Consider the following 16,908-nt stretch of genomic DNA (forward strand, 5'->3'; position numbering starts at 1 on the left):
TTTGACTGGCATCTCCTTTCCATATATATATTGGCCCTATTTATGCCATTTTTTCCCCCATTGCTGTGGGCCTTTGCCCATTCTTTACACCAAGCTTCATCTTCAGTCCCTCTGTTACTATTTTTGTTGTTGTTGTTGGTGGTGATTGTGGGGCCCTGAGCTTTTCTGCTCAAGGCTAGTGCTCTACCGCTTGAGCCACAGTGCCACTTTGGGATTTCTGGTGGTTTATTGGAGATAAGAGTCTCACGGACTTTCCTTGCCCAGGCTGACTTTGAACTCTGATCTTCAGATCTCAGCCTCTGAGTAGCTAGGATTAAAAAAAGGCGTGAGCCATTGTTGCCCAGTGGTAGATTTCTTTTGAGACAACAGAAGTCACAAAGAAATGTCATACATGTGCTGTTTGTGATGACAGTTCTCTTAGGAACTTTTAGCGTTCAAGTATGTGCGTGTTACGTTTGTATAAAAGACTTTTTGTGATTTACTCCAGTGCTCTGTGTGTGTGGGAGGGGTGGTTTGGCTGCTACCTGTAGCATTCCACCTGTAGCAGCTGAGTGTGTTTTCCTTTTCTCTCACCTTTGCAGTTAAACATTCAAGATGTCCATTTACGCTTTGAAGATGGCGTGACCAATCCTTCCCATCCCTTTGCCTTTGGTGTGTGCATTAAGAATGTGTCCATGCAGAATGCTGTGAATGAGCCTGTGAGTATGAAGTGTCCATACAGCTGGGGAGAAATCTGGGGAGAAAGCCAGGGTCTGGGAGCTGGGGCTCTGCCTCTCTTCACTCAGGTTATGCAAAATGAGTTTGCATTCTTTCTTACTACTTCCAGAGTGGAATGGGGGTACATATTTCTTGTCTGTGGGCAATACAACTCAAAATTTGCTGAGAAAAGGAAGTAGTTAAAAATCTCCAGCCTTTGGGCTGGGAAGTTGGCTCAGTAGTAGAGCGCTTGCCTTGCATGCCTGAGGCCCTGGGTTCGATTCCTCAGCACCACATAAACAAAAAAGAAAAAACCTGGAAGTGGCGCTGTGACTCAAGTGGTAGAGTGCTAGCCTTGAGCTAAAGAGCTGAGGGACAGCGCCCAGGCCCAGAGTTAGGCCCCACGACCGGACCCCCCCCCCCAAAAAAAAAAATCTTCAGCCTTTGGCTATGGACCTTTCCTTTTGCAAATAAAGGAAGTGAGGCACAGAAAGGGTTTCTCCTGGGACTGGGAAGGTGGCTCAGTGGTAGCTCGCTTGCCTTGCATGCCTGATGCCCTGGGTTCGATTCCTCAGCACCACATAAGCAAAAAGAAAAAAGCCAGAAGTGGCGCTGTGGCTCAAGTAGTAGAGCGCTAGCCTTGAGCTGAAGAGCTGAGGGACAGCGCCCAGGCCCAGAGTTCAGGCCCCACAACCGGATACTCCCCCCACCCCCCCAAAAAAAAAAAAAAAAAAAAGAAAGATTTTCTCCTTATTCTTGTATGTCACTTTTTTTTTTTTTTTTGGGTCTGGTTGTGGGGTCTGAACTCTGGGCCTGGGTGCAGTCCCTCAGCTCTTCAGCTCAAGGCTAGCGCTCTACCACTTGAGCCACAGTGCCATTTCCGGCTTTTTTCTGCTTATGTGGTGCTGAGGAATTGAACCCAGGGCTTCATGCCTGAGAGGCAAGCGCTCTACCACTGAGCCAAATTCCCAGCCCCATATGTCACTCTTTTATAGTTCTAGCTGCCACCTGGGATATTGACTGATGTTTTCCACATCTTCAGTTGTACTCTTTCTGCTGTTCATGTTCACAATTTTAAAACTGATTATGGGATGCCTCTGTAGTGTTTTATAAAACTTCATCCCTCCCCCCCTTTTTTTTCCTGAGATGAGGCTTTTCTAGCCTAGGCTGGCCTTGAACTTGAGATCTTCCTGCTGCAGGCTCCTAAGTGCTGGGATTACAGATGTGCACCACCATGCATTGCTTGTTCTATGTTGAATAGTTCTGATACTGACCAGAGTTAGTAAAAATCCTTCAAGTTAAGATTCAGGCCCAAAAGATCACCACCAGTTCAAATGCCATTCATAAGACCTTGGTTGTAATTTGTGCTTCTGATAGACCAGCTTTATATCACACTTTCTGTGACCTGTTGCCAGGTTTGCTAAGTTGCCAGGATGGTTTGCAGACTTCACTTTATTATAAAGCATACAAGAGAACAGCCAGATGCAGAGATATCTATCACCGTCCAGTGCCGTGCCTGGATGCCTGTCTCATCTCACTGCTTTCAAGTTTTTTGTTTTTTGTTTTTTGTTTTTTTGTTTTGGCGAGTTGTGCAGCGTTAACTCAGGGCTTGGGTTCTGTCCCTGAGCCTCTTTGTGCTCAAGACTAGTGCTCTGCCACTTGAGCAACAGTGCCACTTTCGGCTTTTTCTTTTTTTAAAAAAATATATTTTTTATTGTAAAGATACTGTACAGAGGGGTTACAGTTCCATGAGTAAGGTAATGAGTACATTTCCTATCGAGCATTGTTACCTCCTCCTTTGTTTTTCCCCTACCATCCCTTCCCTCCCCACCTCCCTGACTCTTCCCTGACCCCCCAACCCCCAAGTTGTAAAGTTCGTTTTCAACATAGTGTCTTGTATATCTCATTTTTTTTTTTTTGTCGGTTGTGGGGCTTGAACTCTGGGCCTGGGCACTGTCCCTCAGCTCTTCAGCTCAAGGTGAGCGCTCTACCACTTGAGCTACAGCGCCACTTCCGGTTTTCTGGTGGTTTATTGGAGATAGGAGTCTCACAGTCTTTCCTGCCTGGGCTGGCTTTGAACCGCGATCCTCAGATCTCAGCCTCCTGAGTAGCTAGGATTACAGGCGTGAGCCACCAGCGCCCGGCTATATCTCATTGTTACAGTGGGTCAACCTGTATTCTTTTTTTTTTTTTTTTTGGGGTCCGGTCGTGGGCCTGAACTCGGCCTGGGCGCTGTCCCTCAGCTCTTCAGCTCAAGGCTAGCGCTCTACCACTTGAGCCACAGCGCCACTTCGGGCTTTTTTTTTCTTTTCGCTTATGTGGTGCTGAGGAATCGAACCCAGGGCCTCATGCATGTAAGGCAAGCACTCTACCACTGAGCCACCTTCCCAGCCCTCAACCTGTATTCTTATTTCAGCATTTTGTTATTTCCCTTCCCCTTCCAAAATTAGAAAAATGTATATACAAGATGCAGGGTACCGGAATCAACTACAGTGAAAACAGGTTATACCATGGGGGAAGAACATACAAAAAAACCAGAAAAGTCACATAGTACATTATAAGCACATTGAAAACAACAGCAACAAAGATAAAAACCTCTTGTGTCCCTCTCTTGGGGTTCATTTCACTTAGCATCATTTTTTTTTAATTTTTAATTTTTTTTTTTTTCAGTCATGGGCCTGAACTCTGGGCCTGGGTGCTGTCCCTTAGCTCTTCAGCTCAAGGCTAGTGCTCTACTACTTAACCCACAGTGCCACTTCTGGCCTTTTCTGCTTATGTGGTGCTGAGGGATCAAACCCAGGGCCTCATGTATGCAAGGCAAGCACTCTACCACTGAGCCACCTTCCCAGCCCCCCTTTTTTTTTTTTTTTGTTAGTCATGGGCCTGCCCTCTGGGCCTGTGCACTGTCCCTCAGCTCTTCAGCTTGAAGCTAGCACTCTACCACTTGAGCCATAGCTCCACTTCTGACTATATGTGGTACTAAGGCATTGAACTCAGGGCCTCATGCATGCTAGTTGAGCACTCTACCACTAAGCCACATTCTCAGCACCCTGTTAGGTTTTTTTTTTTGGTTGGTAGTGGGGCCTGAATTCTGAGCCTGGGCATTGTCCCTCAGCTCTTCAGCTCAAGGCTAGCATTCTACTAATTGAGCCAGAGCGCCACTTCCGGCTTTTTCTGCTTATGTGGTGCTGAGGACTCAAACCCAGGACCTCATGCATGCAAGGCAAACACTCTACCACGGAGCCACCTTCCTAGCCCTTTTTTAAGTTAATCATTGGGCCTGAACTCTGGGCCTGGGCACTATCCCTCAGCTCTTCAGCTTGAGGCTAGCACTCTACCACTTGAGCCACAGCACCACTTCCAGCTTTTTCTGCTTATGTGGTGCTGAGGAATCGAACCCAGGGCCTCATGTATGCAAGGCAAGTGCTCTACCACTGAGCCACCTTCCCAGCCCTCCTATCAACTTTTACATAGGCTGGTGAGGACCCTGTTTTGTGGCCTCTGTCTCAGTGCTTCCCAGTCTTTTGTGTGTATCAAATGACACACCTACTGTGTCAAATAGCTGTGACTCTTTGGGCCTGGGATTGTCTAGCTCAGAGTAGGCAAATGTTTTGTAATTTAGAAATGTTCCTAAATGTAATTTCCTCTTCAAAACTTGCTCATTATCTAGACACACTCAGAACTTGCTTTTCTTGGTATGCCATGGGGAAACACTCTGACTTAATTGCCTATGTCTGTGTCTAAAATCCATATTTGGTCTTGTTAATTGTCCACATTAAAACCATCAGTAGGCCGGGAGCCGGTGGCTCACGCCTATAATCCTAGCTACTCAGGAGGCTGAGATATGAGTGAGGATCAGGGTTCAAAGCCAGCCGGAGCAAGAAACTCTGTGAGACTCTTATCTCTAATAAACCATCAGAAAACCGGAAGTGGCACACTGTGGCTCAAGTGGTAGAGTGCTTGCCTTGAGCTGAAGAGCTGAGGGACAGCGCCCAGGCCCAGAGTTCAAGCCCCACGACCAACAAAAAGAACAATAACAACAACAAAAAACCATCAGTAGATTCATGTAATTTAAAAGTGTGAGGTTTACCCAGGCATGGTGGCTCAATTCTGTAATCCTAGTTACTTGGGATACAGAGGTTGGGAAACTCTCAGTTTGAGGATAGCTAGGAATTTATTTTATTTTATTTTTTGGGTCTGGTCGTGGGGCCTGAACTCTGGGCCTGGGCCCTGTCCTTCAGCTCTTCAGCTCAAGGCTAGTGCTCTACCACTTGAGCCACAGCGCCCCTTCTGGCTTTTTTTTCTGCTTGTGTGGTGCTGAGGAATCGAACCCAGGGCCTCATGCATGTAAGGCAAGCGCTTCACCACTGAGCCACCTTCCCAGCCCGATAGCTAGGAGTTTAAAAAACTTCTAAAGACTCTATCTCAAACCAATGTTTTGGCATGGTGTCATGCAGCTGTCATGATACAGGGAAACACAAGTGGGAAGTTCACAGCCCAGGCTGGCCAGGCAGGCATACAGTGAGAACTTACCTTGTTGTTGTTGTTGTTGTTGTTGTTGTTGTTGTTTTTTGGATCTGGTCGTGGGGCCTGAACTCTGGGCCTGGGTACTGTCCTTCAGCTCTTCAGCTCAAGGCTAGCGCTCTACCACTTGAGCCACAGCTCCACTTCCGGCTTTTTTCTTTTTGCTTATGTGGTGCTGAGGAATTGAACCCAGGGCCTCATGCATGCAAGGCAAGCACTCTACCACTGAGCCACCTTCCCAGCCCCGAGAACTTACCTTGAAAATAACCAAAAAGAGGTTAGAGGTATGGCTCAAATGGTAGATCACTTGCCTGGTAAATGTGAGGCTCTGACGTTAGTCCCCAGTTCCTTGGGGGGAAAAATTCAGCTGGGCTCCAGTGGTTAATGTTTATAATCCTAGCTACTCAGGAGGCTGAGATCTGAGGATCCTGGTTCTAAGCCAGCTTGGGCAGAAAAGGTCCCATGAAACTCTTTCTTTTTGGTTCCGGTCGTGGAGCCTGAACTCTGGGCCTGGGCACTGTCCCTCAGCTCTTCAGCTCAAGGCTAGCACTCTACCACTTGAGTCACAGCACCACCTCTGGCTTTTTTCTTTTTGCTTATGTGGTGCTGAGGAATCGAACCCAGGGCCTCATGCATGCAAAGCAAGCATTCTACCATTGAGCCACTTCCTAGCCCCTCCATGAGACTCTTATCTCCCAACTAACCACTCAAAAACCTGAAGTGGCAACGTGACTCAAAGTGGTAGAGCACTAACCTTGAGCTAGAGAGCTCAGGGACAGTGCCCAGGCCCTGACTTTAAGCCGTACAACCAACAAAATAAATAAATAAAACATTCAAACATCAGCTTCCTTTCCCCAGTGTACTTGTTGCCACGTTCTGCTGTAACACATTGCTGTAAGTTGGATGAATTAAAACAACTTGGTTTATTCTCTAGTTTCAGTTCCTTCTGACGGCCCCAAGGAGAAGCTGATCTCTCTCTCTTCTGTGGTTATTGGAAACTTTGGTGTTCCTGTGCAGTAGATACATTACTACCATCTCTGGCTCTGTCTTCACATGGCTTTTCTAGGTCTTTTCTTCTTATAAGGCATTGCTCATTGGATTAGGATTTATACTCATAGAACGTGGCCTCATTTTCACTTGGTTATGTCTACAAAGACTCTGTTTTCAATTAAGGACCCATTCACAGCTTCTGGGTGGGCAGGACTTTTCGTATTGTGGAGGGCAGGAGGCAGGAATAGAATACTATCCAACCTAATATCCTGAGGGACATTCCAAACTACTTTTCTCACTACTTAAGTAACTACCCAGTCCAAATACTTATGCATGCATTTGCACCAGCAGTACTATCCCGTACTAAGGCTGTTGTCACACAGATCTACTAACCATTCTCTGAAGACAGGAGGCCTTTGTGTCAGCCCAATCCTTTCCCATCCAGGGCTTATGTGAAGCTTGCATGTGTTTTGACATGATCTGCACAGTGACATTTTTGTCCTTTATATTCTTCTTGTGTTGCTCCTATGCTATTGAAGTGAATTGTTTTCATATTTATATTCCCTGCTGGTTAGATTTTTAAAGTATGAGCAAAACCATGTTTTAATTCAGTCTTACCAAGTGCCTGACACATGATATTTCACACATGGTTTGTTGGAAGAGTGTATATATTCAAGACTGAAGATAATCATCCTCTTTTCTCTCCTGTCTTTCCTATCTCAGGTACAGAAATTAATGCGGAAAAAGCAATTAGATGTGGCAGAGTTCAGCATCTACTGGGATGTCGATTGCACTTTATTGGGGGATTTGCCTCAGGCAGAGTTACAGGTATGGTTGGGGCCAAGGCTTTTGCAAGAGTGCCCTATAGCACATTGGTGTGGATTGCCACCTTGCTGGTTGTCTCCTGAAGTGGGTCCCGTCTCCCTCCTTTTCCCGACCAGTATCTGCTCTCAAGTGTCTTTGCTTCATGGTTTTGTTGTGTCTAGAACTTGGAAAAATACTGTGTGTGTATATGTTATTATTTTTCTACTCAAAGTTATGCTTTTAAGGTTTGTCTATGATGCTAGTTTATGGCTTTTCTTTTGTATGTATATATGCATGTATGTGTGTGTGAGTGCACTCACGCACATGTGCCAGTCTTGGGGCTTGAACTCAGAGTCTAGGTGCTGTCCCTGAGCTTTTTTTTTTTCTCTCAAGGCTAGTGCTCTACCAGTTGGGCCATAGCTCTACTTCTGGCTTTCTTTTTTGGTGCTTAATTGGAGATAATCTCACCGACTATCTGCCCAGGCTGGCTTTGAACTGTGATCCTCAGATCTGAGCCACTGAGTAGCCAGGATTATAGGAGTGAGCCTCTTGCACCTGGCTAGTTGATTACTTCTTAATACTATGTAGCATTCCACTTATAGTTTATAATAATAGTTATTCATTTTCTTTTTCTTTTTCTTTTTTTTTTTTGTTGGTCATGGGGCTTGAACTCGGCCTGGGCACTGTCCCTCAGTTCTTCAGCTTAAGGCTAGCACTCTACCACTTGAGCCATAGTACCACTTCTGGTTTTCTGGTGGTTTATTGGAGATAAGAGTTTCATGGCCTTTCTTGCCCGGGCTGGCTTTGAACCATGATCCTTAGATCTCAACTTCCTGAGTAGCTAGGATTATAGGCATGAGCCACCAGTACCTGGCAACATTTATCCATTTTTTTTGACCACCATATATAAAGAATCTAGATTTTAAATAGAGGGACAGATCTGGTTTTTTTTTTTTTTTTTGTCGGCCGTTGGGCTTGAACTCTGGGCCTGGGCGCTGTCCCTCAGCTCTTCAGCTCAAGGCTAGCGCTCACCCACTTGAGCCACAGAGCCACTTCTGGCTTTTTCTGCATATGTGGTGCCGAGGAATTGAAGCCAGGGCCTCATGCATGCAAGGGAAGCATTCTACCACTGAGCCACCTTCCCAGCCTCTGATCTGGTTCTTGAAGAGACCTCTTCTGTCTTATTTTATGATAAAAGTCACCTCTAGTGGAATTCCTTTAAGAGCTATTTAGAAAGTTATGAGTTAGTTATAAATTTCTTTTTGTGAAGGGTAGCAGTGCTTAGTTTAATCATTTGGTAAAAGAATTATAGGTGTTGCCAGGTGTGGGTAGCTCATGCTTGTACTCCTAGCTACTTAAGAGGCTGAGATCTGAGGATCACAGTTCACTGCCAGCCTGGGCAAGAATGTCCCTGAGACTCTTATCTCCAATAAACCACCAGAAAACTGGAAGTGGAAGTGGCGCTGTGGCTCAAGGGTAGAGCGCTCGCCTTGAGCTGAATTGCTGAGGGACAGTGCCCAGGCCCAGAGTTTAAGCCCCACGACCGACCAAAAAAAAAAAAAAGGAAAAAAGAATTATAGGTATTTAAATGAAATGCAGAAAATAGATGCACTTTTTTCAAAACTCTACACAAGTTTGTCTTTGGCTTGTATGTAGGCTGTTGTACAGATGCTTTTGGGTTTTAATTTACTCAAATGAATTCTGGTAATAGTAGAATCTCACATAGCTATTAAAATGTTTTTTGTGATGAACATATGATAATTTCTTGAAATGCAGTATTAATCATTAAAAAGAAAAAAAAAAGATGAAACAGCTTTTACAGCATTTGTGTAAGAAAACAGAACATTACAGATTTTCCCAAGTACGTGCAGAGTGTCTCTGGTGGAGTCTCAGCAGCTAGTGGGCACATTGATTATTGATTATTGTTTATTGGGGAGGACAAGTGCTTAGCTGAAGATGAGAGTAGGAAAGAGACATTTTACCTTGGAGTTTTTTTTTTTTTTTTTTTTTAAATGGCACTGTTTGAATTCAGGGGTTTGCTTTTGTGCTCTACCACTTGAGCCACATCCCCAGGTCAGTTTTGCTATAGTTTATTTGTCATATAAGAGCTTTTGCCTGGGGCTAGTCCTAGACTGTTTTCCTCCTATCTACATTTCCCATGCAGCTGGGATTATAGATGTGTGCTGCCATACTAGGCCCCCACCTTAAATTTTTTTTTTTTTTTTGCTGGTCCTGGGGCTTGAACTCAGTGTCTGGTCATTGTCCCTGAGCCTCTTTGTGCTCAAGGCTAGAGATCTACCACTGGAGCCACAGTACCACTTCCAGCTTTTTCTGAGTGGTTTACTGGAGATAAGAGTCTAATTGACTTTGCTGCCCAGGCTGGCTTTGAACCTTGATGATCAGATTTTAACCTCCTGAGTAGCTAGGATTACAAGCATGAGCCACTGGTGCCTGGCTACCTTTAAAAATTTTAAACAATGTGAATATATTATCTATGAAGACATATGAGTAACACTTAAAAAACACTAGAGAGCTTTAGAATGCAATTTTTAAATTTTAATGTTAATTTAAGAAAATTTTTAAAATTTATTTATTTTTTTTTGCTGGTCCTGGGACTTGAACTCAGGGTCTAGGCTCTGTCCTGAGCTCTTTTTGCTCAAGGCTACCACTTGAGCCACAGCACCACTTCGAACTTTTTCTGTGATTAATTTGGAGATAAGAATCCATGGACTTTTCCTTCCCAGGATGGTTTTGAACCCCATTCCTCAGATCTCAGCCCCTTGACTAGTTAGGATTATAGGTGAGAGCCACCAGTGCCTCGATAGGGTGCAATTTTATGCTATTTTTTGCTTCTGATGTAACATGCTGGGGTTAGATGACGTTGCTATTAGGACACAGCTTGTGGCTTAGCTTGATTGTGTAGAATGATGGGAAGAAAGAAGGCCAGTTGAACAGAGCATATGTTCATGTGACATGCAGGAGGCCATGGCCAGGAGCATGGAGAGTCGCAGTCACCATTACGTCCTAGAGCCTGTGTGTGCATCCGCCCTCTTGAAAAGAAACTGCTCCAAGGAGCCGCTGAGATCCCGGCATACTCCCCGAATTGAATGTGACATTCAGTTAGAGACCATTCCCTTGAAGCTATCTCAGGTACCTCTGGCTCAGGCTCCTGCTAGACCCCTCGCTGCAGGGAGTGAAATGTTAATGGCGGTCTGTCTACTTAGTGGTGTCCTTAGCAGGAAAGCACGTGCTGGGGACCTTTATATTAGTTGCAAAACACCTTCCCTCCCTCTCTCCTTCCCTCCCTCTGACCCTCCTCCTCCCTTTCTTTCTCTCTCTGTTGTCTCTCTCTTTCTCTCTGCCACTTCCGGTTTTCTGGTAGTTTATTGGAGATGAGTCTTCCAGACATTTCTGCCCAGGCTGGCTTTGAACTGGGATCATCAGATCTCAGCCTCCTGAGTAGCTAGGATTACAGCAGTTATAAAACCCGGTTTCTGTTTACATAAATTAATGTAATTTCAGATAAATTATTATCAATGAATTATTTTTTTATGTAGGTCTTAGTGAAAGAATAAAATATACTTTTTTTTGGGGGGGGGTGGTTCTGGGGTTTGGGCTCTGGGCCTGGGCGCTGTCCCTGGGCTATTTTTGTTCAAGGCTAGCACTTTACCACTTGAATCACACCACATCTGGCCTTTTTTGTGGTTAGGTGGAGATATGAGTTTCATGGATGTCTCAGCCTCCTTAGTTTAAGATTGTAGGCCTGAGCTATTGGCTCCTGGCCAAATGTATTATTCTAATCTAGTGTCTCTTAATATCTAATATAAAGCTGCAGTACCGGCAAATCATGGAATTCCTCAAGGAGCTGGAGCGGAAGGAGAGGCAGGTGACGTTCCGCAAGTGGAAACCCAAGGTGGCAGTTTCCAAGAAGTAAGGACGTACCTGTGTTGTATGTAAAGCACTCTTTGTAGCACCTTTGTTTTTCGTGGACGGCAAGAGTGTCTCATCACCCTTTACCTGTGATTAGAGATACAGGTTGGCTTAACTTTGGTGCAGTGGATTAAATTTTAAACCACCTGAATGTATTACCTGTGGAACATAGAAATAATGTTTAAGGGCCATAAAATGTCATTGTTGATTTTTATTTATTTCTTTTTTTGAGGTACTGAGTTTGAATTCAGGACTTCATATTTTCTAGGCAGATGCTCTACAACTGTACCACGGATCCAGTTCTTTTTTCCCACTGGTTATTTTTGAGATTGGGTCTTGCTTCCTGCCTAGGTGTGTGCCTGGTCTATAATCCTTCAGTTTTTCACTTCCCAACATAGCTGGATGACAGTGTAATCATGCTCAGTTCTTCTATTCAGAGTAGTCTCTCATATTTATTTTTTTCTTTATTTTTATTTTTTGTATCTCTTTGGCTTTGAACTCAGGACCTGGGGACAATCCTTGAGCTTTTTCACTCAGGGCTAGTGCTCTATAACTTGGAGCCACAGCACCACTTCCAGTTATCTCCAGTTAACCCCAGAAAAGTGTGGCTCAAAATGTTAGAGTGCTAGTCTTGAGCAAAAAACCTCAGGGACAGTGCCCAGGCCCTGAGTTCAACCAAACAAAAAAGAAGAAAAGGACAGTGTTATATGGATTGTATTGGACTGATGACCAGAGTGGCTTTATTTTGACAAGTAACACATTGCATTGTTGTGCATGATTTTAGCTGCCGAGAATGGTGGTACTTTGCGCTGAATGCTAATTTGTATGAGATCAGAGAGCAGAGGAAGCGCTGCACCTGGGACTTCTTGTTGCACCGTGCCCGTGATGCTGTATTTTACACTGACAAATATTTCAACAAATTAAAAGGCGGTGTTCTATCTGCAGATGACAAGGTGAGTGGACTGCTCTGTTTCTTGTTTATATTCAGAGGATAATGTTCTCTCAGAGATGGAAGAAAGTAGGATCTATGAAGAAATAAGTTTAAGCTGCATCTCTTCCCAGGATAGATCTAGTTTTAGTAGAGTGGGAGAATCTTAGAAGAAAGTCATTAGCCTCACCTTGGCCAGAAGCATCCTTCACTGATGCCTGAGGAGAGCCAGGGACCGGGAGGAAAAGATGGCCACAGTGCTGCCAGCCCTTTTTGGCCACACCTCTCTATAGTTATTTGTGCTGGGTATACAGAGAATTTCCTGTGATTACCCGTGTCTCTTCAAATTCTGATCCTAGTTCTAACAAAGTTTATAACTAACCCTGTGAACTTTGGCCTTCATTTTCCCTAATCACAGCTGAGTTTGCTGCTCTTGGGTTTTTGATGATCCAGGTGAAGCAGAACACTAGGTGCCACATTTGAATTATCTGTGGGCTAGAGACTCCAGAACCACGGAGTCCTTGAGGGGTCCTCCTCGCCCTTAGTGTGTTTGCCTGTCATCTCCTAGGAGTGGCAGGGATTGCTTTGTTCATTGATTTGTTTTGTTTTTGTCAACATCAATTTTTGAAGTGGTGCTTTAGGCCATCCATAATATTTGGCTCAGGTAGTATCTGCTAAGGAATTATTTCTTTAGTGGACCCTTCCAGTGGAAAGGAGACAGTACCTTCCCTTCAGGGAAGCCCACACCCACTGTGTGTTCGCATGCAGTAAAGTGCTGCATCCTGTGGGGTCCTCACCTTTCCTGCCAACACTCTGACATCAGTTAATGCCTTTGTCATGTCAGGCATGGTACTGACACAGGGGCCTATGAGAAGGATGGAATCAATTACATAGTAAGAGTGGATAACCTTCCTTCCTTCCTTCCTTCCTTCCTTCCTTCCTTCCTTCCTTCCTTCCTTCCTTCCTTCCTTCCTTCCTCCCTCCCTCCCTCCCTCCCTCCCTCCCTCCCTCCCTCCCTCCTTCCTTCCTTCCTTCCTTCCTTCCTTCCTTCCTTCCTTCCTTCCTTCCTTCCTTCCTTCCTTCCTTCCTTCCTTCCTTCCTTCCCAGTCCTGGGGCTGGAACTCAGGGCCTGTGCACTGTCTCTGAGCTTCTTTTGCTCAAGGCTGGCACTCTACCACTTGAGCCACAGCTCCATTTCTGGCTTTTTCTGTTTATATGGTAATGAGGAATTGAACCCAGGGCTTCATGCCTGCTAGGCAAGCACTCTACCATTAAGCTACACTCCCAGTCCTTGGATAGTTCCTTTTTTTTTTTTGTCGGTCATGGGGCTTGAACTCTGGGCCTGGGCGCTGTCCCTTAGCTCTTCAGCTCAAGGCTAGCACTCTACCACTTGAGCTACAGCGCCACTTCTGGTTTTCTAGTGGTTTATTGGAGATAGGAGTCTCACGGTCTTTCCTGCCCGGGCTGGCTCGGTCTTTCCTGCCCGGGCTGGCTTTGAACCGCGATTCTCAGATCTCAGCCTCCTGAGTAGCTAGGATTACAGGCGTGAGCCACCGGCGCCCGGCTTGGATAGTTTCTTAAGGGTACAGACAGAGATGGAAGGAGAGAAAATCTAAATCACCACCAAGTAAACATAGTTAACTTTTTTTTAATGTTAGGATACAAAAACATGTCCAGATGGCTAGCTCTACTTTTCTAGCTAGTTCTATTACTTTTCTAACTTGGCAAATGGCTGGTTATCATTGCTCTTTATTTACTTAACTAGCTTTTTATTAGTGACCACATCATTGATAATATGCCATGTGAAACATGAAGGAGCTGGGAAACTACTGTGTACACTTGGTGCCCTCAGTTTCTCCAGGTATCTGCTCCTCTGATTGAGCTGAGGCAGAGGAAGTACTTAGTGAACAGCATGGGTGCTGTGTTCAGAGTTGGATATTGTGGCAGTGTGTGGACCCACTGATCTTTAGCCTTTCTCCTTGTGTTATTGGAGTTTTAAAGACCAATACAGTCTGTTGAATTACAGGGAAATCTTGCTGAGGACAGCAGCACCAGTCATGGAACTAGCTGTTTATCTTGTTTCTGTGTCTCCATCAGTGAAGTGTCCAGGCAGTTGGCTCCTTGGCGCGGGGTGTGTGTGTGTGTGTGTGTGTGTGTGTGTGTGTGTGTGTGTGTGTGTGTGTGTGTGTGTGTGTGTGTGTGTGTGTGTGTGTGTGTGTGTGTGTGTGTGTGTGTGTGTGTGTGTGTGTGTGTGTGTGTGTGTGTGTGTGTGTGTGTGTGTGTGTCCGTCCGTGTGTGTGTGTGTGTCCATGTCCAGTTCTCAAGAACTGTAATGTCTGTATTTTGTTTGTTTTGCTTTCACTCAAACAGGAAGAAATCTGTCGGATTGAGGAGGAACAGAGCTTTGAGGAATTGAAGATTCTTCGAGAACTGGTTCATGATCGATTTTATAAGCAGGAAGAACTAGCAGAGGTGAGGAATCCTGAATGCTTCAACTTTGAAAAGTTTCTGTCTGGGCACAGCTTTTTTTGTTGTCGTTGTTGGTCCTGGGGCTTGATCTCAGGACCTGGGCACTGTCTCTGAGCTTCTTTTTGCTCAAGTCTGGTGTTCTAACCACTTGAGCCGCAGTACCACTTCTGGCTTTTTCTGAGTAGTTTATTGGAGCTAAGAGTCTTGTGGACTTTTCTGCACAGGTGGGCTTCGAACTGTGATCCTCAGATCTTAGCTAGGATTAAAAGTGTGAGTCACCAGGACCTGGCCATATCACAGCTTTTACTACTTTCAGGTGCTCACATCTCTCCTTTGTGATTATACAGAGTCTACGGGAGCCTCAGTTTGACTCTCCAGGAACCTCTCCTGGGGACCCTGATGCCAGCGGAGGCAGTGGGATGCTGCAATACCTGCAGTCCTGGTTTCCTGGCTGGGGCGGCTGGTATGGGCAGCAGAGCCCTGAGGGGAAAGCGGTGGAAGGACTGTCTGCTGAGCCCCATGAGCAGTGGATCCCGGAAGAGATCCTGGGTATGCTGGCCTGGGCTTGCCCCTTTGCTATATAGTGGAGGGAGTAGCCCATGGTTGTTTTCAAATTAAACAAAGGAGACATTTAGAAAGCAGTTTGTTTCATGTTCATAGGGGCAGAGAGGAGACATATTTGTAAACATGGAGTTCTATGAACTCCATTAATAAATAGGAACACTGGCATAGTTTTGGGCAGCTGTTGTCAGCCAATTAAATTTGAGAACGTTCACAAATTTTGAACTCCAAAGCTTGGATTCCAGTCAAGAGGTACTTTTTAAAATTTTAGTAAGGATTTATTTATTAGTATAACAGAGTTAAAATAGGGAGAAATGAAAAACATTTCATGTTCTTCATGCAGAAAATAGGAGTTAGACTCAGAATTGCAGTTCTCATCTGTGGCTTTTATACCTTTTATGCTGGTAGTTTCTGTCAGTCACTTGACTCCTTCAGACAATGGTTTTGGTGAGAGAGGAGCTTATCTGCCTTTTTCAGTTTACTTCCCGATTGTAATTTCTGATCTGGCCCTCTTAATACTTGTTAAAAATAATGCAATTGCTTTGTCTTATCTGTGTAGCCTGCCTCATTTCCTCCCTAAAATAACTTTGGTCCCTTTTATTCTTAAAAGTGGTGCGTGCAGAAGGGCTGTAGTCCACCTTTGGTAACTGTTCTATGCTGAGAGTAGACTGTTGTCCCTGTATAGAGAAAGGGAGCCAAAAAGTCATTGCTCTGTCTTACTTAGTTTGTGACTTGGGAAGTGCACTTAGCAGGCTGCCATGGTCAGAACCAGAAGATGAGCCAAGACCGGAAGACATCAAGTTATTTTTATTTATTTATTTATTTATTTTTGGTTGGTCATGGGGCTTGAACTCTGGGCTTGGGCGCTATCCCTCAGCTCTTCAGCTCAAGGCAAGCACTCTACAGCTTGAGCCACAGCGCCACTTCTGGTTTTCTAGTGGTTTATTGGAGATAAGAGTCTCATGGACTTTCCTGCCCTGACTGGCTTTGAACCTCGATCCTCAAATCTCAGCCTCCTGAGTAGCTAGGATTACAGGCATGAGCCACCGACGCCCGGCTCAAGTTATTTTTTTTTAACTCAAAGAGAAAGATATACTAGCAAAAATTATTATGTAAAAGTAAACAGTGTTGATGTATGCAGTTGAGCTGTGTCTTATTCCTATATATGATAGAAAAAACTCCAAAGCCTCCAGTGACAGAGGTTGTTAACCAGTGATACACTTGCTGACTTAAAGGACCAGTCTTGTCTGGAGTCTGGAAATGATGAGAGAAATTAAACCATGTGTCTGCTCAACTCCAGGCTAAGATTAAAGGTCTGAAGAAGACCCAGCCATATAAATAGTAGCCTGAACTTTGGAAGACATTAAAGGAAAATTTCAGACCCTTCTGCAATCCAGCTATTTCAACTTAGTTCTATCATTTTCTTTTTTTTTTCTTTTTTTTTAATTTTTATTTATTTTTTATTGTAAAAATACTGTACAGAGGGGTTACAATTACATGGGCAAGATAATGAGTACATTTCTTATCAAGCATTGTAGCCTCCTCCTTTGTTTCCCCTTCCCATCCCTTCCCATCCTCCCCCCAGTTCTATCATTTTCATCTTCCTAGTGAAGTTGCTTTTTACTGTGAAAAAGTAAACAGTGTTTCCTATATGGATAGTCAGTTTTTTTTAAAGGATTAACAAAACATTATAAAATATTAGAAAACATTTGCAAGTCCTTAAGGACTTTCAGAGTCTATAGATAAAATGTATCTTGTAGTTACATATAGAATGAAAGGTTTACCTAAACGTGGATTTCTCAGGGCTGGGGAAGATGACAGCAAACCTTTAAATTTGAGAGTTTTCTTAGTGTACCTTAGTTTACTCTAGGTGTTCACAGTTAGGTCTGGGTTGTGGAGGTTTTCTTTAAAACTGAGCTGCCCAAAATGATGCCTAGTCACAAAAAGACTATTTAAATTCAGTAAAGTTAAATAAAAGTGAAAGTCCAGTTTTTTCATTGCAATAG

The 16,908-nt window shown here is 44.3% G+C and overlaps 1 protein-coding gene across 7 annotated transcripts in view; it reads left to right on the forward strand.

The window, feature by feature from the left end:
* Vps13d (vacuolar protein sorting 13 homolog D) overlaps nt 1-16,908 on the forward strand; it is a 242,471-nt gene that overhangs the window by 16,333 nt on the left and 209,230 nt on the right. For all 7 annotated transcript variants that reach the window (XM_070037405.1, XM_070037408.1, XM_070037409.1 and 4 more), the window contains exons 6-12: nt 582-698; nt 6,934-7,038; nt 9,994-10,164; nt 10,844-10,944; nt 11,729-11,897; nt 14,243-14,344; nt 14,689-14,890. In XM_070037405.1, coding sequence (XP_069893506.1) covers nt 582-698; nt 6,934-7,038; nt 9,994-10,164; nt 10,844-10,944; nt 11,729-11,897; nt 14,243-14,344; nt 14,689-14,890 — 967 coding nt within the window. The remainder of the gene's footprint in view (nt 1-581; nt 699-6,933; nt 7,039-9,993; nt 10,165-10,843; nt 10,945-11,728; nt 11,898-14,242; nt 14,345-14,688; nt 14,891-16,908) is intronic.

This window comes from Dipodomys merriami, unplaced genomic scaffold (assembly GCF_024711535.1).
Source record: "Dipodomys merriami isolate MVZ:Mamm:240054 unplaced genomic scaffold, mDipMer1.0.p SCAF_28, whole genome shotgun sequence".
Taxonomy (NCBI): domain Eukaryota; kingdom Metazoa; phylum Chordata; class Mammalia; order Rodentia; family Heteromyidae; genus Dipodomys; species Dipodomys merriami.